The 17,418-nt window shown below is 46.3% G+C and overlaps 2 protein-coding genes across 2 annotated transcripts; one reads left to right on the top strand and one right to left on the bottom strand.

Moving 5' to 3' along the window:
- Nucleotides 1-433: 433 nt before the first annotated feature.
- LOC123159131 (protein STICHEL-like 2) lies at nucleotides 434-4,921 on the top strand. The gene is made up of 6 exons (XM_044576956.1): nucleotides 434-709; nucleotides 1,316-2,488; nucleotides 2,596-2,812; nucleotides 2,997-3,191; nucleotides 3,335-3,544; nucleotides 3,947-4,921. The coding sequence occupies exons 2-6, from the start codon at nucleotides 1,361-1,363 to the stop codon at nucleotides 4,603-4,605; spliced, it is 2,409 nt and encodes an 802-aa protein (XP_044432891.1). The 5' UTR covers nucleotides 434-709; nucleotides 1,316-1,360; the 3' UTR covers nucleotides 4,606-4,921.
- A 4,379-nt stretch (nucleotides 4,922-9,300) lies between these two features.
- Nucleotides 9,301-14,975, bottom strand: LOC123161383 (MA3 DOMAIN-CONTAINING TRANSLATION REGULATORY FACTOR 1). The gene is made up of 4 exons (XM_044579223.1): nucleotides 14,814-14,975; nucleotides 14,369-14,653; nucleotides 11,607-11,701; nucleotides 9,301-11,408 (listed from the first exon to the last, which is right to left on the bottom strand). Exons 2-4 carry the CDS (start codon nucleotides 14,637-14,639, stop codon nucleotides 9,618-9,620), a joined length of 2,157 nt encoding a protein of 718 aa, XP_044435158.1. The 5' UTR covers nucleotides 14,640-14,653; nucleotides 14,814-14,975; the 3' UTR covers nucleotides 9,301-9,617.
- Between the last annotated feature and the right edge of the window lie 2,443 nt (nucleotides 14,976-17,418).

The raw sequence follows: 17,418 nt of genomic DNA, 5'->3' as shown, positions 1-17,418 counted from the left end.
TACTGTGATTGCCGTTTGATGTGCAATTTACGCAGGAAACAAAAACGAGGCCACGCCAGGAAAGCCAAATTTTGCTTTTGGGCGAAACAGAGTTATTCTGGCAGTAAAGGATGAGCAAAGGACGAGCAGAGCACAGAGAAGCGGTGGGGTCACGAGCCCCCGCCCCCGCCATCAGCAACAGTAAATCTGACGCCATCCTCACGCGCCCCTCGGTCGCCGACGCGTGGGCCCGGGTCCAACCTGTCATGGACTCGGCGCACGGCCACTGCCCCGTCCGTTATGATTCGGCCGTGACGGAGCCGCGCAATCCTCTCGGTAAAAGACGAGCATGCCCCTGCTGTTCACACCAATCTACGGCTGTAAAGCCACCGATGAGCGATGGCACGCAGCCCGAGGCGCGGCCGGCCTCCGATTTCCTCTACTCCAGTCTCCACCCAGGCCTCGCGGGGCTAACCATCCGTCGACTTCGGGCGAATTTACGCGCCCTGCCACTGCGCTGCCCCTCGTCTTCTTCTTGCTCCTGCGGCCCCTCCACCCCGCCTCCCTCCGCTTCGCTCGCGTTATTAATGCGGTGGCGGCGGCGGTGGTGGTAAATACCGGGAGCGAACTGGAGCGTGGCGGTGGCGGTGCCTAAAGGCTGTGCCGGTTTTCCTCTCCTCGTCGGCGGCGGCGGTGGCGGTGGCCGGCTTCGCGGTGGTAGGGACGTAGGGTAAGCTTTCTTTCGGTTCGAATCCCGACCTTCCCTCTTCTGTTCCTGCTTGGTTTCCTTCTGGTTGTTCGGTTCGCGTGTCGCCGAGATGCTCTGATTCTTCGTTTTCTTTTCCTTCTTTGAGGTGCATTCCTCTATGGGGAATTGCGCTCCCGTCTCCCTTTTTTAAATCCCCCCGCTGCCAGGTTTTTCTTCCAAGAACCTCAATTCCCAGGTTGTTTTTTCTCTCCTCTTGTTTTCTCTTCTCAGATGCGTTCTGCATTTACGATTTTGTTTCTTCTTCTTTGCGAGTTCTCTCTCTCTTTTTTTTTACCAGTGCAAGATTGATTTGCTCAAAACCGTACACCCAATTTCTATCCTTTTCTGCTCCCAAGATTGATTGTCTGCGCGGTAAATGCTGTTAGGGTAAATCGCAGCGGGAGGGAGTCTGTTTCCTGAAAAATCGCGGTCCACGGCCTGCATTTCCTGTTACCAAATATCTAAAAATAGATGGAAATTTTAGATGGGGAATCTGCTTCATGTTTCAAAATTTCGTGTTAGCGTGCAATGCATGTGCTTTCCTTGTCACAAGTCAACATTGTTCCTAAAGACTCGTCAGCATTGCAGGATTCAGCTGTCTGCAGTCTTATCAGCCTGCGGAAGCTTTGCAAGATGATTGAGGGGAGGAGGCATTCGGTTGATATCCCGATTTCGAGGGCTCTGGTCGCTGTCATGAGGTCCAGATCTCTGAGGGACCCAGACACCAACTCGCTGGCCAAGTTCTCGGCCAAGAAGACCATCTGGGAGGGGTGTTCCCTCGAGGAAGATGACGTGGAGGCAAGCAATTACGGCAGGCACAGCTTCAGCTACAACATGTATGATCATGTCCAGAGGAGGAGGGAGGAGTTTGGCGGCCGCCTCGCCAACTCTCCGATCAACATAATCAAGGCCAACGCGCGGGTGAAGGCGGCGCTTCATAACCAGAACTGCTGCTCTGCGATCCCCGGGATGTCGAGAGCTGCCAAGGACAGGGCTTTCTCTCTGGTGATTGAAGGGGAAGAGCTCGGCCGGAGTGAGCCCCAGGAAGGCGCAAGAAGCTTGCTCCAGAAGTACCGGCCAAAGTCTTTCTCTGAGCTGGCTGGACAGAATGTTGTTGCACAGTCTCTTTCAAACGCTGTTTCTCAAGGAAAGCTTGCTCCAATCTATCTCCTCCACGGCCCGCACGGCATTGGCAAGACATCCGCGGCTAGGGTATTTGCAGCGGCGCTGAATTGCCTCTCTCCAGGTGGGAACCAACCTTGTGGGCACTGCGAGGAATGCGTGGCCATATTCTCAGGAAACAGCAACAGTGTGGTAGAGGTTGATGCTTCCAAACTGGATTGCAAATCTAGAGTTGCTGTCTTGCTCAGGAATGCCTGTGAAATTCCTGCTTCTTCGCACTTCAAGGTACTTATTGTAGATGATTGCCAACATATGGATAAGGAGGGATGGTACTCCATCTACAGTAGCCTTGAAGGGATCCCTGCAAGCTCAATATTTGTCATGATAACATCCGACATCGATAAACTACCAAGCAACTCCGCTGGATGGTGCCAGAGCTATAGGTTTTGCAAGATAGATGATGCAGATATTGTCCGCCGGTTGAGCAAGATTTGCACAAAAGAAGGTATGGAGTTCGAAGCCGAAGCGCTGGAGCTTCTTGCTCGCAAGGCAAGTGGTTCCATTCGGGATGCAGTTCAAATGCTTGACCAATTAACTCTGCTCGGAAAAAGGATCAGCAAATCAGTAACATACGACCTAGTAAGTTGATTTACTCAAGCTTTCTAGCTTCATATATATCATCAGAAAATATGTTATCCTTTTTTCTTCTTTGAACCTATAAATAACCTCCAATTATATTTTGGCAGATAGGTGATGTCTCAGATGAAGAGTTGCTTGATCTTCTTAATCTGTCTATGTCATCAGATGCTGCTACCATTGTTCGGAGGGCTAGGGAGCTTTTGAGTTCAAAGGTCGATCCCATGCAGCTATTGGCTCAGCTTGCAAATCTTATCATGGATATTTTAGCTGCGAAGCAACCCTCAGATTCTTCAGAAGTTAGGAAAGTTACTGGCAAAAATACATGTACGTGCACTTCCCTTCCTAGGCAAACTTTAAAGTTGTGCGAGCTACATGAGACATAGCGGCACACAAATCTGCGATTTTGTTGATGATTTATAGCACTATCCCTATGTGTGTATATAAGCTTACAGTGTACATGGATCTATTATTTCCATATCTGTCTAACCCTGTCTGTGCAACTTCTCAGCTGCTGATGTGGACGTGCACAAACTTAGGAATGCGCTGGAAATACTTTCTGAAACCGAAAAGCAATTGAAAACCACGAAGAACCAGTCCACTTGGCTCACCGCCGCTCTGTTACAGTTCAATATGAGAGAGCCTTACTGCCTAGAAGCCCTAGATGATACTGCAGTTTCAAGCATGTTCACAGAGAGTCAAACAGGTACCTCGTGTTCTCTGTCTGAAAAAGGCATGCTGCATTAATGCCGAATATCTCAAATTGTTCCCTATATCAAATATCATTATGAAACAAATCTCTGATTACAGGTGTCTATTTTTCTGATAATCATGCTATTAATTGTGCAGACGACGGGGCTGCTGCCCTGAAAGATGAAAGCTTAGAGACCAGTTCTCATCTGTGCTACCAGAACAAACTTGGATGTCTGGATATGAATTTAGGAGATCCAGATGTACTGGAGACGATATGGATGAAGGCTCTTGAAAACTGCACATCTAAGTCACTTCATAATCTGTTGCAGAAAGATGGAAAGTTGTCATCCCTGTACACAACCCAAGGTAATTGATATAACTCTGTGTTAGAACTTTTACTTTGTTTCAAAAGAAGATTCATTTGTCATTCTATCTTATTAAGTCATGTCCCTGCTTCATGTAGCCCTTCTTTCCTGTTGATCTACCATACATCTTTATCCAGCCAGTTGCTCAATGCTGCATTCCAAAAAACACATACTGAACAAATGTTCGCACCTGCCAAAATAAGTTATTGTTCACCATCAGATGGTACATCATGGGCAGAGTCCTTGTTTCTTTTAACGCGTGCACTATGCTCAGAGTTCTGATCTTCTGTAGCAATTGGCATTCAGTCTGAGCAATCATGGTGACATATTATATAAGCATCATTGCATGCCCGCTGAGGATGTTTCAAGTCAGATTTTCATTCTATTTATTTTCGGATTGCAGGTGTGGCAGTTGCCGAGTTACAATTCTGTCATCCTGAGGAGGTACCAACATCAGAGAGCTTCTGGATGCCACTTGTGGTTTCTCTGCAGAATTTGCTCAAGTGCAACGTGGACATCAGGATCAATCTTTCTCCAATCTCCATCAGCAATAGGACTGTTTCCAAGAATTCGTCGGTCAGCCTGGTCATGCAATCCAGAGAAGATCAACAGACGCAGAATCCAGTCGCCACGGACTGCAGAACCGTAGCTTCATCCAGAAGGGAGTGCCCTTCGCCACCGCTCCCAGGACAACAGCCCAAGGAGAAAGCATCTCACATCCTGGGATGCCTTCACGGTGCAGATAGCGATGCAGGAGATGCGGAGTCGAGGATCCTGAGCTACCAGAAGATCTCTGTCATTCCTGAAGCATCCACTACAGGGAATGTCGCCTCAAGAGCTGGAGAGCGCATGCCAAAGGTCGACGAAGTCAAAGGTCGTCGCCGCGGTGTCTGTTTCTCTGAGATTCTACCGTGTGGTGCGTGCGCACCCTCTCGGAAGTCCCAACCGCACGACAAGCACAGAGCTCCGCGGCCTCGCAAGGGACTCTTCAGCTGCTGTTTCTGCAAGATCAGGCCAGACTGCAGAACGAGAGCTGACGCTGTGTACAGGTCCGAAACCTAGGAGGTGTTCCATGGGTAGCAAGCATGTTGTAGCTTAAGTAAGGAGATGAGCACCGTTGAAATGAGGCTGATAATGTTCTATCATTTTGGTACGGATGTGGGTAACCAAATTCCATTGAAAGTTCAATTTAGATGTGAACTGCAGCCTGCTCCTGAGTTCTGACTCTAGATGTGCATCTTAGATGTCAGAGTACAGTCAAATAGGTCTTCTAAACTCTACTGGTAGCACATGATATAATCCATCGGAAAACATCCTTTTGTTGCGTTCATGACCAATCGCTTTATTCTTTGTTAATCAATTGTCGTCATCATGCAAATCAATTCAAGAGATCGCTGTAGAGAATTAACATGGCATATTGGAGCTGATTTTTTTTTAAATCAAAGCAAAAGATTTGCCTCATTTATTAATATAGAGTTACTGCTCAAAAAAGAGCACAGCGACATCAAACATACAAAAGGAAAGGCTTCTAACTCTCGTGGCAGATAAAATTACCCAATTATTTTGCTAGATGACCCAAATCTTAGCCTCCTCGATAAGCTTTAGGATGTACTCCCTCCGTTCCTAAATGTAAGTCTTTGTAGAGATTCCACTGGATAGACTACATACGGAGCAAAATGAATGAATCCACCCTTAAAATGCATCTATATACATCCGTATGTAGTTTATAGTGGAATCTCTACAAAGACTTATATTTAGGAACGGAGGGAGCAGCATGGTAAAGTTTGATTTCTTTTGGAAGACATGAGCGTTTCGCTCATTCCAGAGCGTCCAGCAGACAAGCATGGTTAGGGAGGCCATCGTCTTTCGGTTTGCAATGTTGAGGGTTATCATGCTTGTCCGCCAAGATTTGATGTTTCTCTCACCTGCCCACACAGATAAATTCAGGGGAGTCCAAACCAAGTCAATCCTTGGGTCATTCTTCACACCAATCATGGTGAAGCGACACCCGGAAAAAAAGATGCATGGCCGTCTCATTGGCCCTCTTGCAGATGCGCAAAGTCCAGAATTTTGTCATCCTCTCCTAGCTAGGCGATCGATGGTCCAAATCCTATTCTGAATGGCTAACCAAGCAAAGATAAAATAAAAAATTGACCTTCGGAGGGGCTCAAGTCTTCCGGATGGTCTTGTTCATTGAAGCGAGGGTGACGCCATGGAATTGAGCCTTGTATGCAGACTTGGTCGAGTAGATACTTCTTGCCGCAAACTTCCAAGAAATGTCATCCTCCAGAACATCGTTAAGCTAAACATGCGAGAGGATGCTCCAAAGCTCTGGGTACTCAAGAAGATGATCCATGAGAAAAAAAATCCTCGGTCAACTTGATTTGTTTAATCCACACATTCCTAGCAAGGGCCTGGCGAACAATCCACTTCTTTCTCTTTCAGGCCATATGGACAAGGGGGCAATGTCATTTGGCCTCTTCCCATCCAGCCATGGCGCATCCCAAAAAGGCGTCTTAGCCCCATTGCCTATGGTGATGCAGGTGTAGACATGGAAAAACTCCATGCCCACGACGTCACAAGGGACTGCCCATGCCAATCAACAACTTGGTTGGGTTGTTCTGCTCAATCCATGGCCATCACAACGACAAGGCCCTAGCAAATTTCTCAAGATGGAGAACACCAAGGCCGTCAAGGTAGGTGGGGTGGCACCCAATTTCCCAATTCTCCTTGCATTTCGTGCCCAAGGTCTTGTCCGCCGCCAACCAAAGGAAAGCCCACTCCACCTTCTTATGTTGTTGAGAACTCTAGGAATGACGACTAGAGGGGTGACATGATATAGTGTCTGCGAGGTGAGGACATACTTGACCAAAGTAGTTCGACCAATCATAGTGATATTCCTCCCCTGCCATGGAAGGAGCTTTGCCACATTTTTATCCTCAAGCGGATGGAAGTCCATTCTCTTGAGAAGAGTGGTAGGCCAAGATGTTTGACTGGGAAAGAAGCTCGTATGGCTGATAAGTTTTGCAGGATGTCGTCAAGGTTGAGGTTGTTGCAACAAATAGAAACCATAGAGATCTCTTGAAAGTTGGTGGAAAGACCGGTCACCTCACCAAAAGAGCCCAAAATGGTCGCCAGATTATGGACGTCCTGCTTGATGAGGGCAACAAAGATAGCGGCGTCCTCGACATAAAGCGAGGTGCAGAAGGTGGCCCCTCTTCCACCCGTCTTGTGCGGAACGTTGTGCTTAGTAGCAACATTCAGGGTTTGCTGTAGGGGGTCGATGGCGATAACGAATAACAACATCGACATGGGTCGCCTTGCCGCAACCCCCTCCCATGCAAGATCTTGGGGGGGTGGGGGGTTCCCGTTGAAGAGGACCCATGATGAAGATGTGGCTACCAAGGCGGTGATCCAGTCCCTGAACCGACTAGGCAGCCCCTTCCGCTGAAGTAGATCGAGGATGTAATCCCATCTAGCAGAGTCGAAGGTCTTGAATGTCCAATTTGAAGAGCAAGGTTGCCTTTTTATTTCTGTGCAGGCGTCTGGCCTGACATACATGAAGTTGTCATGTACGCTCCTCTTCTTTATGAATGCACTTTTGGAGTTGGAGTCAAGGTTGTTCATGAAAGGGGCAAGTCGAAGCAAGCACTTTGGCAATGGCAGGAATGAGACTTATATGCCTATGGTCCAAAATCTCCTCCGTCCCATCTTTCTTCGGCAAAAGGACAATGTTTGCAGAGTTGGGAGTTCTTAGAATGCAAGTCGTAAAATGGCGAAAGACCCCGCATCACATCATCCTTGATTGAGGCCTAACAAAGTTCAAAAAAGATGCAGGTAAACCATAAGACCCAGGCTTTGTCGTCCGACATCTCGTCAATGGCCCTTTTGACCTCCTCCTCCATGAAGGGGTCATCGATTCCCGTCAAGCATCAAGTCCACATGCTCGGTGTGAAGGTTGTTCCAATTGAAGTCCTAGGTCAGGGTCTGGCCTCTCTGCCAATGACACTCGCAAAGTGTGTGTGGATGGTGTCCTCCTTTAACTTTGAGTGAAGTGCATTGTAGGTCCTTGAACTATTTCAGGGGTGTCACGTAGGTCCTCGAACTATGAAAATTGTCATTCAAGTCCTCGAAGTGCAGTAAGTGTGTCATTCAGGTCCAAAATCTCCCTGACCCCCTCTAACCGGCCAGCTGGCAGCGTTAAACATGAACAATGAAACATTGAAATGTGAACAGTAAAACAGCCTTAAGTTCCGAGCATCATTTCTGCACGTGATGAACAGTGTACGATGAACAGTAAAATAAAAAAAATCTGAAAATCTTTGGCATCGAAGATACCCAGTTGTATGAACGGTAAGAAATGTTCATTAATTCAGAAAAATGTTCGCGAATGTGAATTTGGAAAAAATATACGTGACTCTAAAAAAATGTTCGCGAACGATGAATTTGGAAAAAATATTCGCGACTTTAAAAAAATGTTCGCGAATGATGAATTTGGAAAGAATATTCGAGACTTTAATTAAAATGTTCGCAACTTTAAAGAAATGTTCGTGAACGATGAATTTGGAAAAAATATTCGTGAATTTAAAAAAATTATTCGCGACTTTAGGAAAATGTTCGCGAACGATGAATTTGGAAAAATTATTCGTGACTTTAAAAAAATGTTGAAGTCGCATATATTTGTGGTTCGCGAACATTTTTTTTAATCTCGCGAACATTTTTTCCATACTTGCAAACATATTTTCAAATTTATTGTTTGTGAACATTTTTATAAAGTTGCGAATAACTTTTCATATTCGCTAACATTTTTTTGAATTAATGAACATTTTTTACTGTTCACGCACCAGGGTATCTTCGGTGCCAAAGAATTCCAGATTTTTTTTGATTTTTACTGTTCAGCACATACAGAAATGATGTTGGAACTGGTGCACTATTTTATTGTTCACAATTTACTGTTTAGTGTTCACGGTTAACGGCGCCAGCTGGCTAGTTAGAGGGGGTTAGGGAAATTTTGGACCTCAATGATACACTTACTGCAGTTTGAGGACCTGGATGATGATTTTTATAGTTCGAGGACCTACATGACACCCTTGAAATAGTTCGAGAACCTACATTGCACTTCACTCTTTAACTTTGTGGTGTGTGACCCAGCCATTGTTTGTCTTCAACTGGTGTAGTATATGGTTTTTGCTCCTTCTAGCATTATCGTGGGTGAAGAAAAATAGTGTTAGCGTCACCCTCTTTAACGTTTGCAGTGCACGCACTCTGCTTCTTCCTGGCACGCTAAGGACCGCGATGCTAATGACCTTGCGGTTGAGACGCGCCCAAAGATAGTGGTCATCAGTGGAGAGGATGCGAGATTCTTGAGCAATGTCAAGCCGAAGGACGACGAGGAGAGCAGCGTGTAGGTGCAACTTTCAACTTTGCCTTTGAGAAAAGGCCTGTACTCCACTTTGCCCGGTGCCACCCGTGCGCTTGAGCTCATGGAAGAGGTCTGACAGTTTAGCATGCCCCGTTGGCTCAATTCAAGGCGTCTGGACCAATCCATCGAAACCCAGGAGGCAAGACCAAACGTTCTCAAATTTATTTAGAAGTTATTACAAAGAGCAAAGCTATATCCATAGCATTTTGAGATAGGATGATAGCCCTAGAAAAACTGTCGATTCAGATATGCCGCAAGTCGCTACTACAGTTAGTTTCGGCATGATGCTTCCCAAATCACAAGTCGTCAATGCAGGGGAGGCAGAGGCAGAGGCATAGTAAAAACTTTTACATGAAGTTATTTTTTCTCCTCTGTTCTACTTGATGTAACAAGAAAAATGTCTATGAAGATGTTGAACGGAACACGGCAAGAACAGCAAAGGGTATGTCCAGAGATGCAAAGATCTAGACGTGAGCCACCACCACAAGCAAGAGGGGCTCGTTGACCTACCTACGACGCAAGTCCAGGGACGTGCATCAGAGAAGCAAACGCAAACGCAAACGCAAACGCAAACTAGGTGGGCTGCACCACACTATGGCAGCCTGCGTCTTCGCGATCCAGCTTGATGCTTTCTGCTCGCTCGGTCATCGGTTCAAGTCGAAGCAGCAACGCCGAAAGAGGGTACGAGCCATCCGTTCTTCTTCCCATACTCCACGTAGGAGAGGAACTTCTCCCTGGCATCAGGTATGTCGAGAGCCAGATCGTCAAGCCCGTCCCTGACCCTCGAGAACCCCTTGGTCATCTGGTTGATGGTTATGATCCCTTCGCCAAAGCACTCGTGCAGCAGAGCAAGCATGCACTCTTTCTTCTTCTCCATTGCCATGACCAGCGCCTTCTTGACCACCTCGTGATTGAAGAAAGGCATGCCCATCTCACGGATGCACTTGCATGCTTCTCCTACATCGCCTCCACTCTCGTACTCCTCCAGGAGCTTTGTTATCTTGTCCTTGGCGTCCTCCACGGCCCATCCTGTCCCGCCGCCCCAGCATCTCAGTAGCCTCTCTCCTGAGTGGCGGGCGGAGGCAAGCGAGCGCGCCATGTTCAACGTTTCAGCCCCACTGCAGCTTGGTGGAAGGATGCTGCCAATCTCATCTAAGTTCAGAGGCGCAAGCACATCATCGATCACTGCCCTCGCTAGGAACAGTCCCAGCTCATCTGAGGCATCCAATATGTCCAGTGCAGTATCTTCTGCAGATTCAAGAAGCATTATGAATCCCTTGACGATGTCTTCACTGGAGAATAGCTCCATGCTTAATGAGGATAGGAGAACGGATGCCATCTCTTTCTCCCTGTTCTTGCGATCCATGGCAATTGTTATCAGTTTCTTGATAAAGACCGGGTTGTACTCTGGTAAACCAAGTTCTTTGAGTGTGCGAATAAGCTCTGGTATATCATCAGAAAGGAAGTACTCATGTATCATAGACACAGCCTCCCTCTTGTACCTCCTCAGCTTCTCATGGTCATCATCTTGGACACTGCCGTTAGCACCTGAAGATTCATACGAAGAGTCAAGCCAACCCTCGGAAACTGCTTTCGATACCAATGTCTGGAATTGAGATTTTGCGGATGGTATATCAAGGGAGAGATCATCAAGACTCTCAACAATACGGGAGAAACCCTTCACCATCTGACTAGAGCTTATCAAACCTTCTTCAGATGCCTCCTTCAGAAGCTTGACAATAAGGGTTTCTGCAGCTGGACTTTCCATTCCAAGGGTGACAGCACGTTTCACGACCTCATGGTGGAAAAATGGCACAGCCAACTCTCTTATGCACCTACACGCCTCCGCTGTATCACCATTCTTAATATATTCCTTTAGAAGATCAGTAATCCTCCTCTTTACCTCCTCCACTGTGATGTGAGTTGAACCACCCCAGCGTCGCTCAAGTAACTCTGCATGGTGGGGTGCTGAAAGATAGCTCTTTGCTGCAATTTGTAAAACTTGCAAGCCCTTTGAAGACTCTGTCAGGCTTCCTTTTGCCTTGTTGAGAAAAGCAGGTGGAAGAATGTCATCTACAACTGCTCGTGCAATGAAAAGAGCAAGAACATCAACTGCATCAGGTATGTCAACAGCCAAATCATCAACAGCTTGTAGCAGCATCACAAACCCTAGTTTGATTTGAGTTGAACTGAGCCCATCACCATACAGAGATGATAACAGCACTGACACCATCTCTTTCTCCTTGTCATGTCTGTCCATTGCCATGGAAACAAGCTTCTTGACAAAGTAGCGGTGGAAGTCATCATAACCCAGCTCTTTAAGATCAGAACCTGTCTGCTTCACATCACCAGTGCTGAAATATTCCTCAATGATCGTGACAAAAGATTTCTTGTAGTCCTCTAGTGGGGTTGTAGCAGGGGCTTCAATTAATTCATATGGCTCCTGATTAACAAAACACAACACGATGAGTGTCCAAAGTTAGGCTGAGTACTGAGTATTAACCACATAACACGTTAACAAAATATTTAGACAAAGCTGAATATTATATTTACCAGTTTCTTGTGACTAAAATAAGTCAAACGGTTCAGCATTGCATGAAAAAATGACTGGAGTACACAAGTCAAGACCATGAAGTATTACCTCATCGCTATCATAGTTTGGATCATTTCGGTCAAGGAATGTGGCTGTATCAGCGTCGATAAGTCTTCCCCAGGTGCCTTTGCCACCAGCACCATCTGTAGTACAGAAGATGAACAAATCAGACATTTTAGCAATTTTCTACATTACAAAAGTAGAAATGAGAACTACTAGACCATGACACACTGGAAAACACAGCCATTTTCGAAGTGCAATTAGTTGATAGAACCTATAGTGGTATTCAAGAATTCCCCAAACTCAAAAAGACCCCACAATGTATTAGACTTGGATTGTGAATGGGTAATCACTGTTTCTATCGTGGAAGAATCATAAACTGAACATCATACTATCATGTAACATAATCGCATGGCAGTTTTTTTTAATAAAATAACACACATATAGTACAGATTTAAACACGAAGCTGCACATTTGCATTCTATACTAGGCCACACAGCAACTACATGGTGTAATGAATAGATGGACCCATTTTAGATTTTTATGCTACAATAGCAGGACAAGAAAACAAAGGTTCAAGAAAGTATCCCTGACAGCTAGTCTCTGGTAATAGCAACTGAAGTCAATGCCTCACCAGTTTTAATTGTAAAATCTAACCATATGCGTTCAGGGTGAGTCCAGGTAGTACAATATACACTTCACTGAAGATCCCAAATACTCCACGCCCAATGTGTACAGAAAGTAAATGGAAGCTAAACAAGCAAGAAACAAAGGACCAGTAACTATAAGCCCAGAATGACAACCTCCTTTTCTAAATGAAACACAGAGTCAAAACTTCAAATAGGAAAGGGAAACAAACAACGATGCACAGCTTGTTAACAAAACACATAATCAATTGCTACCAGAAAGAGAGAAGCCTCCATTGCAACATGCTGCAATACACTATATCTATACCAATATAAAAAGACCCAAAGCGGCAGATCCAACTATCCCAGCCACCAAACCATGTCAATCCAACGATCTAGATTGCTCCAATGGCGAGCACTCAACATGTTTAGCGTGCAAATAATACCAAATAGTAATATCAACACTAATCACATAATTGACATGCAATTAATATTCTACCTAAATCAAGGTAGAATTAACATTTTGCCAAATATCAACGTGCATTGCACATACGCATTTACTCGTTCTATAAAAAATTAGGTTCCAATAACAGCTAGAAGTAATAACAACAAGGATACCAAATGAGTTTTCCAGTTATTACGAAAATAACGAAAAACAGTACAGACAGCTAACATAAAAGTTGGAATAATAATCTGCAGGATCTAGTATAATCATATAATGGGCAAGCACAAATTTTCAGTATTGGATATGCATACATACACATAGATGTGGACCAAATTCCATCGGCTAGAATTGTGAGCTGAAACAATTAGAGGAATACAAACAGACCATATCCCAACAGAACAAGAGATGGCCAACTGCTCATCATACAATATGATGATCACAAGTGGGGAACAATTCACACGACAATATAGACGGCAACCATCACAGTCAGCTCAGGGTACATGTCACAAGTAGAAGGAACCTGAAGTGCTCTGTCTTAGCAAATGTCATGTAAAAGATGGTTGTGTTGCCCACACAGGAAAAGTCAGTGGTATTAACTAACTGAAAGCTTATTATCAGGAACAGGTAGATAATATACTCGGACGACTTTACAGTACGATATATCAGATCATGGGATCTGAGCACCCCTATGAATCAAAAAAGCAGAGAGCAACAAAAATTTCCTAAAAGAGTAACAGATGCAACCAGAATACTGGTCATCAATTCCACCAACATAGAAGAATGCTATATGGCCAGATTGTAATTGCCATTACCCGACAAAACCAATCCCCTTTAGGCAGCTCAGGAGTCAGGAGCACAAACTAACACGCACACGGAACCGACAAAACCAATCCCCTTTAGGCAGTTCAGGAGTCGGGATCACAAATTAACACGCACACGGAACCGCTAAACTGCTTCATGCATGCAAAGCTAACCCTCGCCACCAACAGCAGGTGTATGCCATCAAAATGCAATGGTTATCAACTTACCAACCTACTGCAACAAATCAAAATCGGCAAACTAGTGAACAGTCAAACAATCGATGACCCCCCAATAAAATTTTGTCGGCGATGTATGATGTATAGGCCACAATGTGCTACCTCCATATAACGAGAGCCCCACCTCAATGAGACGCAAAAACTAGCAGCATCAGCATACGAGAACTACAAGCATAACTTCGAAATAAACATCAACAGCAAGATCAACTCAGCTGCTAAACCCTCGCCACCAACAGCAGGTGTATGCCATCAAAATGCAATGGTTATCAACTTACCAACCTACTGCAACAAATCGAAATCGGCAAACTAGTGAACAGTCAAACAATCGATGACCCCCCAATAAAATTTTGTCGGCGATGTATGATGTATAGGCCACAATGTGCTACCTCCATATAACGAGAGCCCCACCTCAATGAGACGCAAAAACTAGCAGCATAAGCATACGAGAACTACAAGCATAACTTCGAAATAAACATCAACAGCAAGATCAACTCAGCTGCTAAACCTGCATTCCCAGAACCCTAAACTAGATCGACTCCACATAAGGCATGAACAACAGGCTATGCAGTCCACTGAAGCGGTAATAATAGCAGCACAGCAACATTGCGTCCTAATCAAGCACGCCAAGCTCTAAAACCAGCCCCATAACAACAGGGAAGCTATTAATTACACAGGGCACAAGCAGATCGAGCGCCGCCTCACCTTTCTTAAGCTTGACGGCCTTCCCGGAATGCGACCGTCGCGCGTGCCTCGCCCCAGCTCCGCCCCCGCCCCCGCCTCCCCTCGCGGCGGCGGCAGCGGCGCGCACCTGCTGCTGGTGCAGCTCGTACTGCTGCAGCAGCGCGGAGGTGGTGCTCCCCGTGGGCGAGCGCGGCGACGTGAGCGAGAGCGTCTCGGCGTTCTGCACCGCGATCCGCAGCTTCTCCCGCTGCTCCTGCGTCAGGAACCCACCATCGTTCCTCGGCGACGACATCCCGAATCCACCGCCTTGCGGCGACAATTACAGCACCAACCAAAACCAAACCAAATCAGCGTCGCCTCGCACCGAAATGGGGAACGAACTGGAGCGGGGGAGACGGGGGGCGGCCGCGCGCGGGCAGCAAGCACGGCGGGAGCCGACGCCCTATCCAGACATAGTAGTACGTACCTAGGGTTTCCTCCGCGCGGATCGAGCGCCCCCCAAACCCGTGCGCGAGATTTGCGTGCGTGCGCCGCGGCTGCGGAGCGAGCGAGTGGTACTGACTTATTTTTTTTCCTCCCCTCCCCTTTCGCTTTTGGTTTTCCTCCTGGAGGAGACGAGACTGAGCCGAGGGAGAGAGGGATGGATAGGGGGTTTTATATATGGAAGGCGGCGTGGGTTTCGGGACACGTCGCTTGCACCAGACACGCTCTGCGACCTCGTGGGACCCACGGTGGGCGAGCCCGCGTGTCATTGAGACGGCGGGGGGCCTGTTGTGTGGGCTCACCGGTTTCGAGGCCCACTGGTTTGGGCCGCGGATCCCTACCCATCCCCACGTGGCAGTCCGGGGTTCGGCCGCTCGTGGCTCACTTCGCGCACATGGGTTAATCACATAGCTGCTGCTGACATGTGGGGCGTGGAGTACTTTGGGCCCACTTGTCGGTGGGATGTTGAATGTTTTAGGGGCAATAGATGAGTGGTCGGTGGGAGTCGGATCAGGCCGTGGGAGTTAGGGTTTTGCTTTGCTCGGGGAGGTGGTTTGGGATCTTCTGTGGCTGGCCAAGGTGGCGTCAGTGACAAGAGGGAGGTCGTGATTGGCCCCGGACGATATGGATAAGGCGAGTGACGGGCCGGATGAGCATGACGCGTCGGACTAAGGTCAAGATTCGGTGTCATCTCTTCAGTGACAACCTCCTTATGGTCTATTGATCTTTTTGTATTTTGACCCAAAATTTTATTAGAAATTTATAACTAAAAAAATGTTAATGCACGTCATAAGAAATTATATCATTAAATTCATATTCGAACATAGTTTTCAGTGACATTATTTTTGTGACATGCATTACCATTTTGTTAATTAAATTCATGATCAAAATTTGGGATATAATAAAATATTAAAGAACCAATAAATCAGAACGAAGATAGTACTACTATCAGGTTGGGGAAATCCACTTGCAGATTAATTATCACTAAAAAAAACTTCCAGAAGAATTTATCTTCTTTGATTTGTCCGATCGTTCCTCAATTCAAGAGAGACGTCATGTTTGTGATTGATTTTGTCAGGATTGGAGTCGGCACATGTTTAGAGCGTCCGAATTTATTAAGCAAAAACAATCGCAGTTGTTACTCATTTTTCTCGTAGAAACACAAGAACATGCACGTATTTCTTTTTCCGCAATTTTTGCCTAATGATTGTGTCCGGCTGACCGGCAGGAGCAAAGCGCCAATCGCGCGCGTGCATACAATCAATTATTAGAGTTGTATCGAATATTATATATAAGGCAGGTTATAGTTGAACTCTGAGTAGTATTACTTCTTTTCCGGTTTATGGCTCAATTCAAAAATCTCACCAACCAAGGTAGATGATGAGTGATGGAATAATTTTCGTGGTTTGTAAAAGCACTCAATTAATGCGCTCGTTTTACTGAAAGAATTATGTTACCAATGCATTAATTGTAATGCATGCATGCATGAAGTACATGCATTGGTCAAGTTTCTCATAATCCTTGCATGCAATGAATTAATGCACCTTGAAATCTGAGGACGTGATGGGGAATAATCAAATTGAGACTTATAAAACGGGAAACCGAAATTTTTGAGATAAGCCCTATAAACCGGGAAGGAGGGAGTATTGTGTTTAGATAGGATATGGAGTCGTGTCCTAGTATGACGCTTGTATCATAGGCCTCTCATATATAGCAAGGGTAGACACACGATGTAACTTACGCCAACATAATAGCACATGTACGCAGGGGAGCCGGCGGCGTGTGCCGGCAACCGGGTGGCCGGTGTGCGGTATTGTGACGGTGTCACGGGGAGGAGAGCCCGTAGTCAGGCCCCAGGGATGTAGCCATATTGGTGAACCTCGTTAACAAATCTCGGTGTCATACTCGTGTGATTGCTAGGTTCTTGGATGATCGACGGAGTGCCTCGAATTTATTCTAACAAGTGGAATCATGAGCAAGGTTCGAAGATGTTGCGGAAGTTGATCTAGAGGATGATCGTCGTTATCAAATCGTTGTGGAGGCTATTCCTTGGCGTGTCGCCGGGAGGAAACAACGGAATCCACAAACCAGTTACGGCGAGATCGGAAATCATCATGATTCGGCGAGATCGCTCGGAAGCTCGTGCGGCGAATAAATTTGTTTGACTCCGGATTGGTGTGGTGCGTGTCTAGTGCAGAAGGCCGAGCAGTGGTCACGGGTGAAGGCTGAAGTGTGTGTGGGGGGGAGGGGGGTCTGGTGCGCAGTGGGGCTTCGGCCTAAGTATATTTTAAACCTTAAACTCGTAGAGGTAGTCGGAATTGAACCCTTAACGTTGAATCCCTGAAATCGGCACTCTGTATTCATCAATCTCGGTCAATTCCAACCCTAAACCGACCCTACACTATTTGTTGCGTCGGGAAAAAGACAATCCCGGCCGAAAACAATCATTTTTTGTCATTGACTCTGCGGGCCTACACGTCATATTCATCTTCCCCGCCTCCACACATCCAGCAGTGTGCCACTTGGCCTCAAAACGCCCTGCTGCCGTCTTCTGTTTCTGGTGTGCACCCCACCATGAGAGGATGACC

The sequence above is a fragment of the Triticum aestivum genome, chromosome 7B, assembly GCF_018294505.1.
Source record: "Triticum aestivum cultivar Chinese Spring chromosome 7B, IWGSC CS RefSeq v2.1, whole genome shotgun sequence".
NCBI lineage: Eukaryota > Viridiplantae > Streptophyta > Magnoliopsida > Poales > Poaceae > Triticum > Triticum aestivum.
The sequence above is the reverse complement of the archived record's forward strand: the minus strand, read 5'-3'. Positions and strand labels throughout refer to the sequence as shown.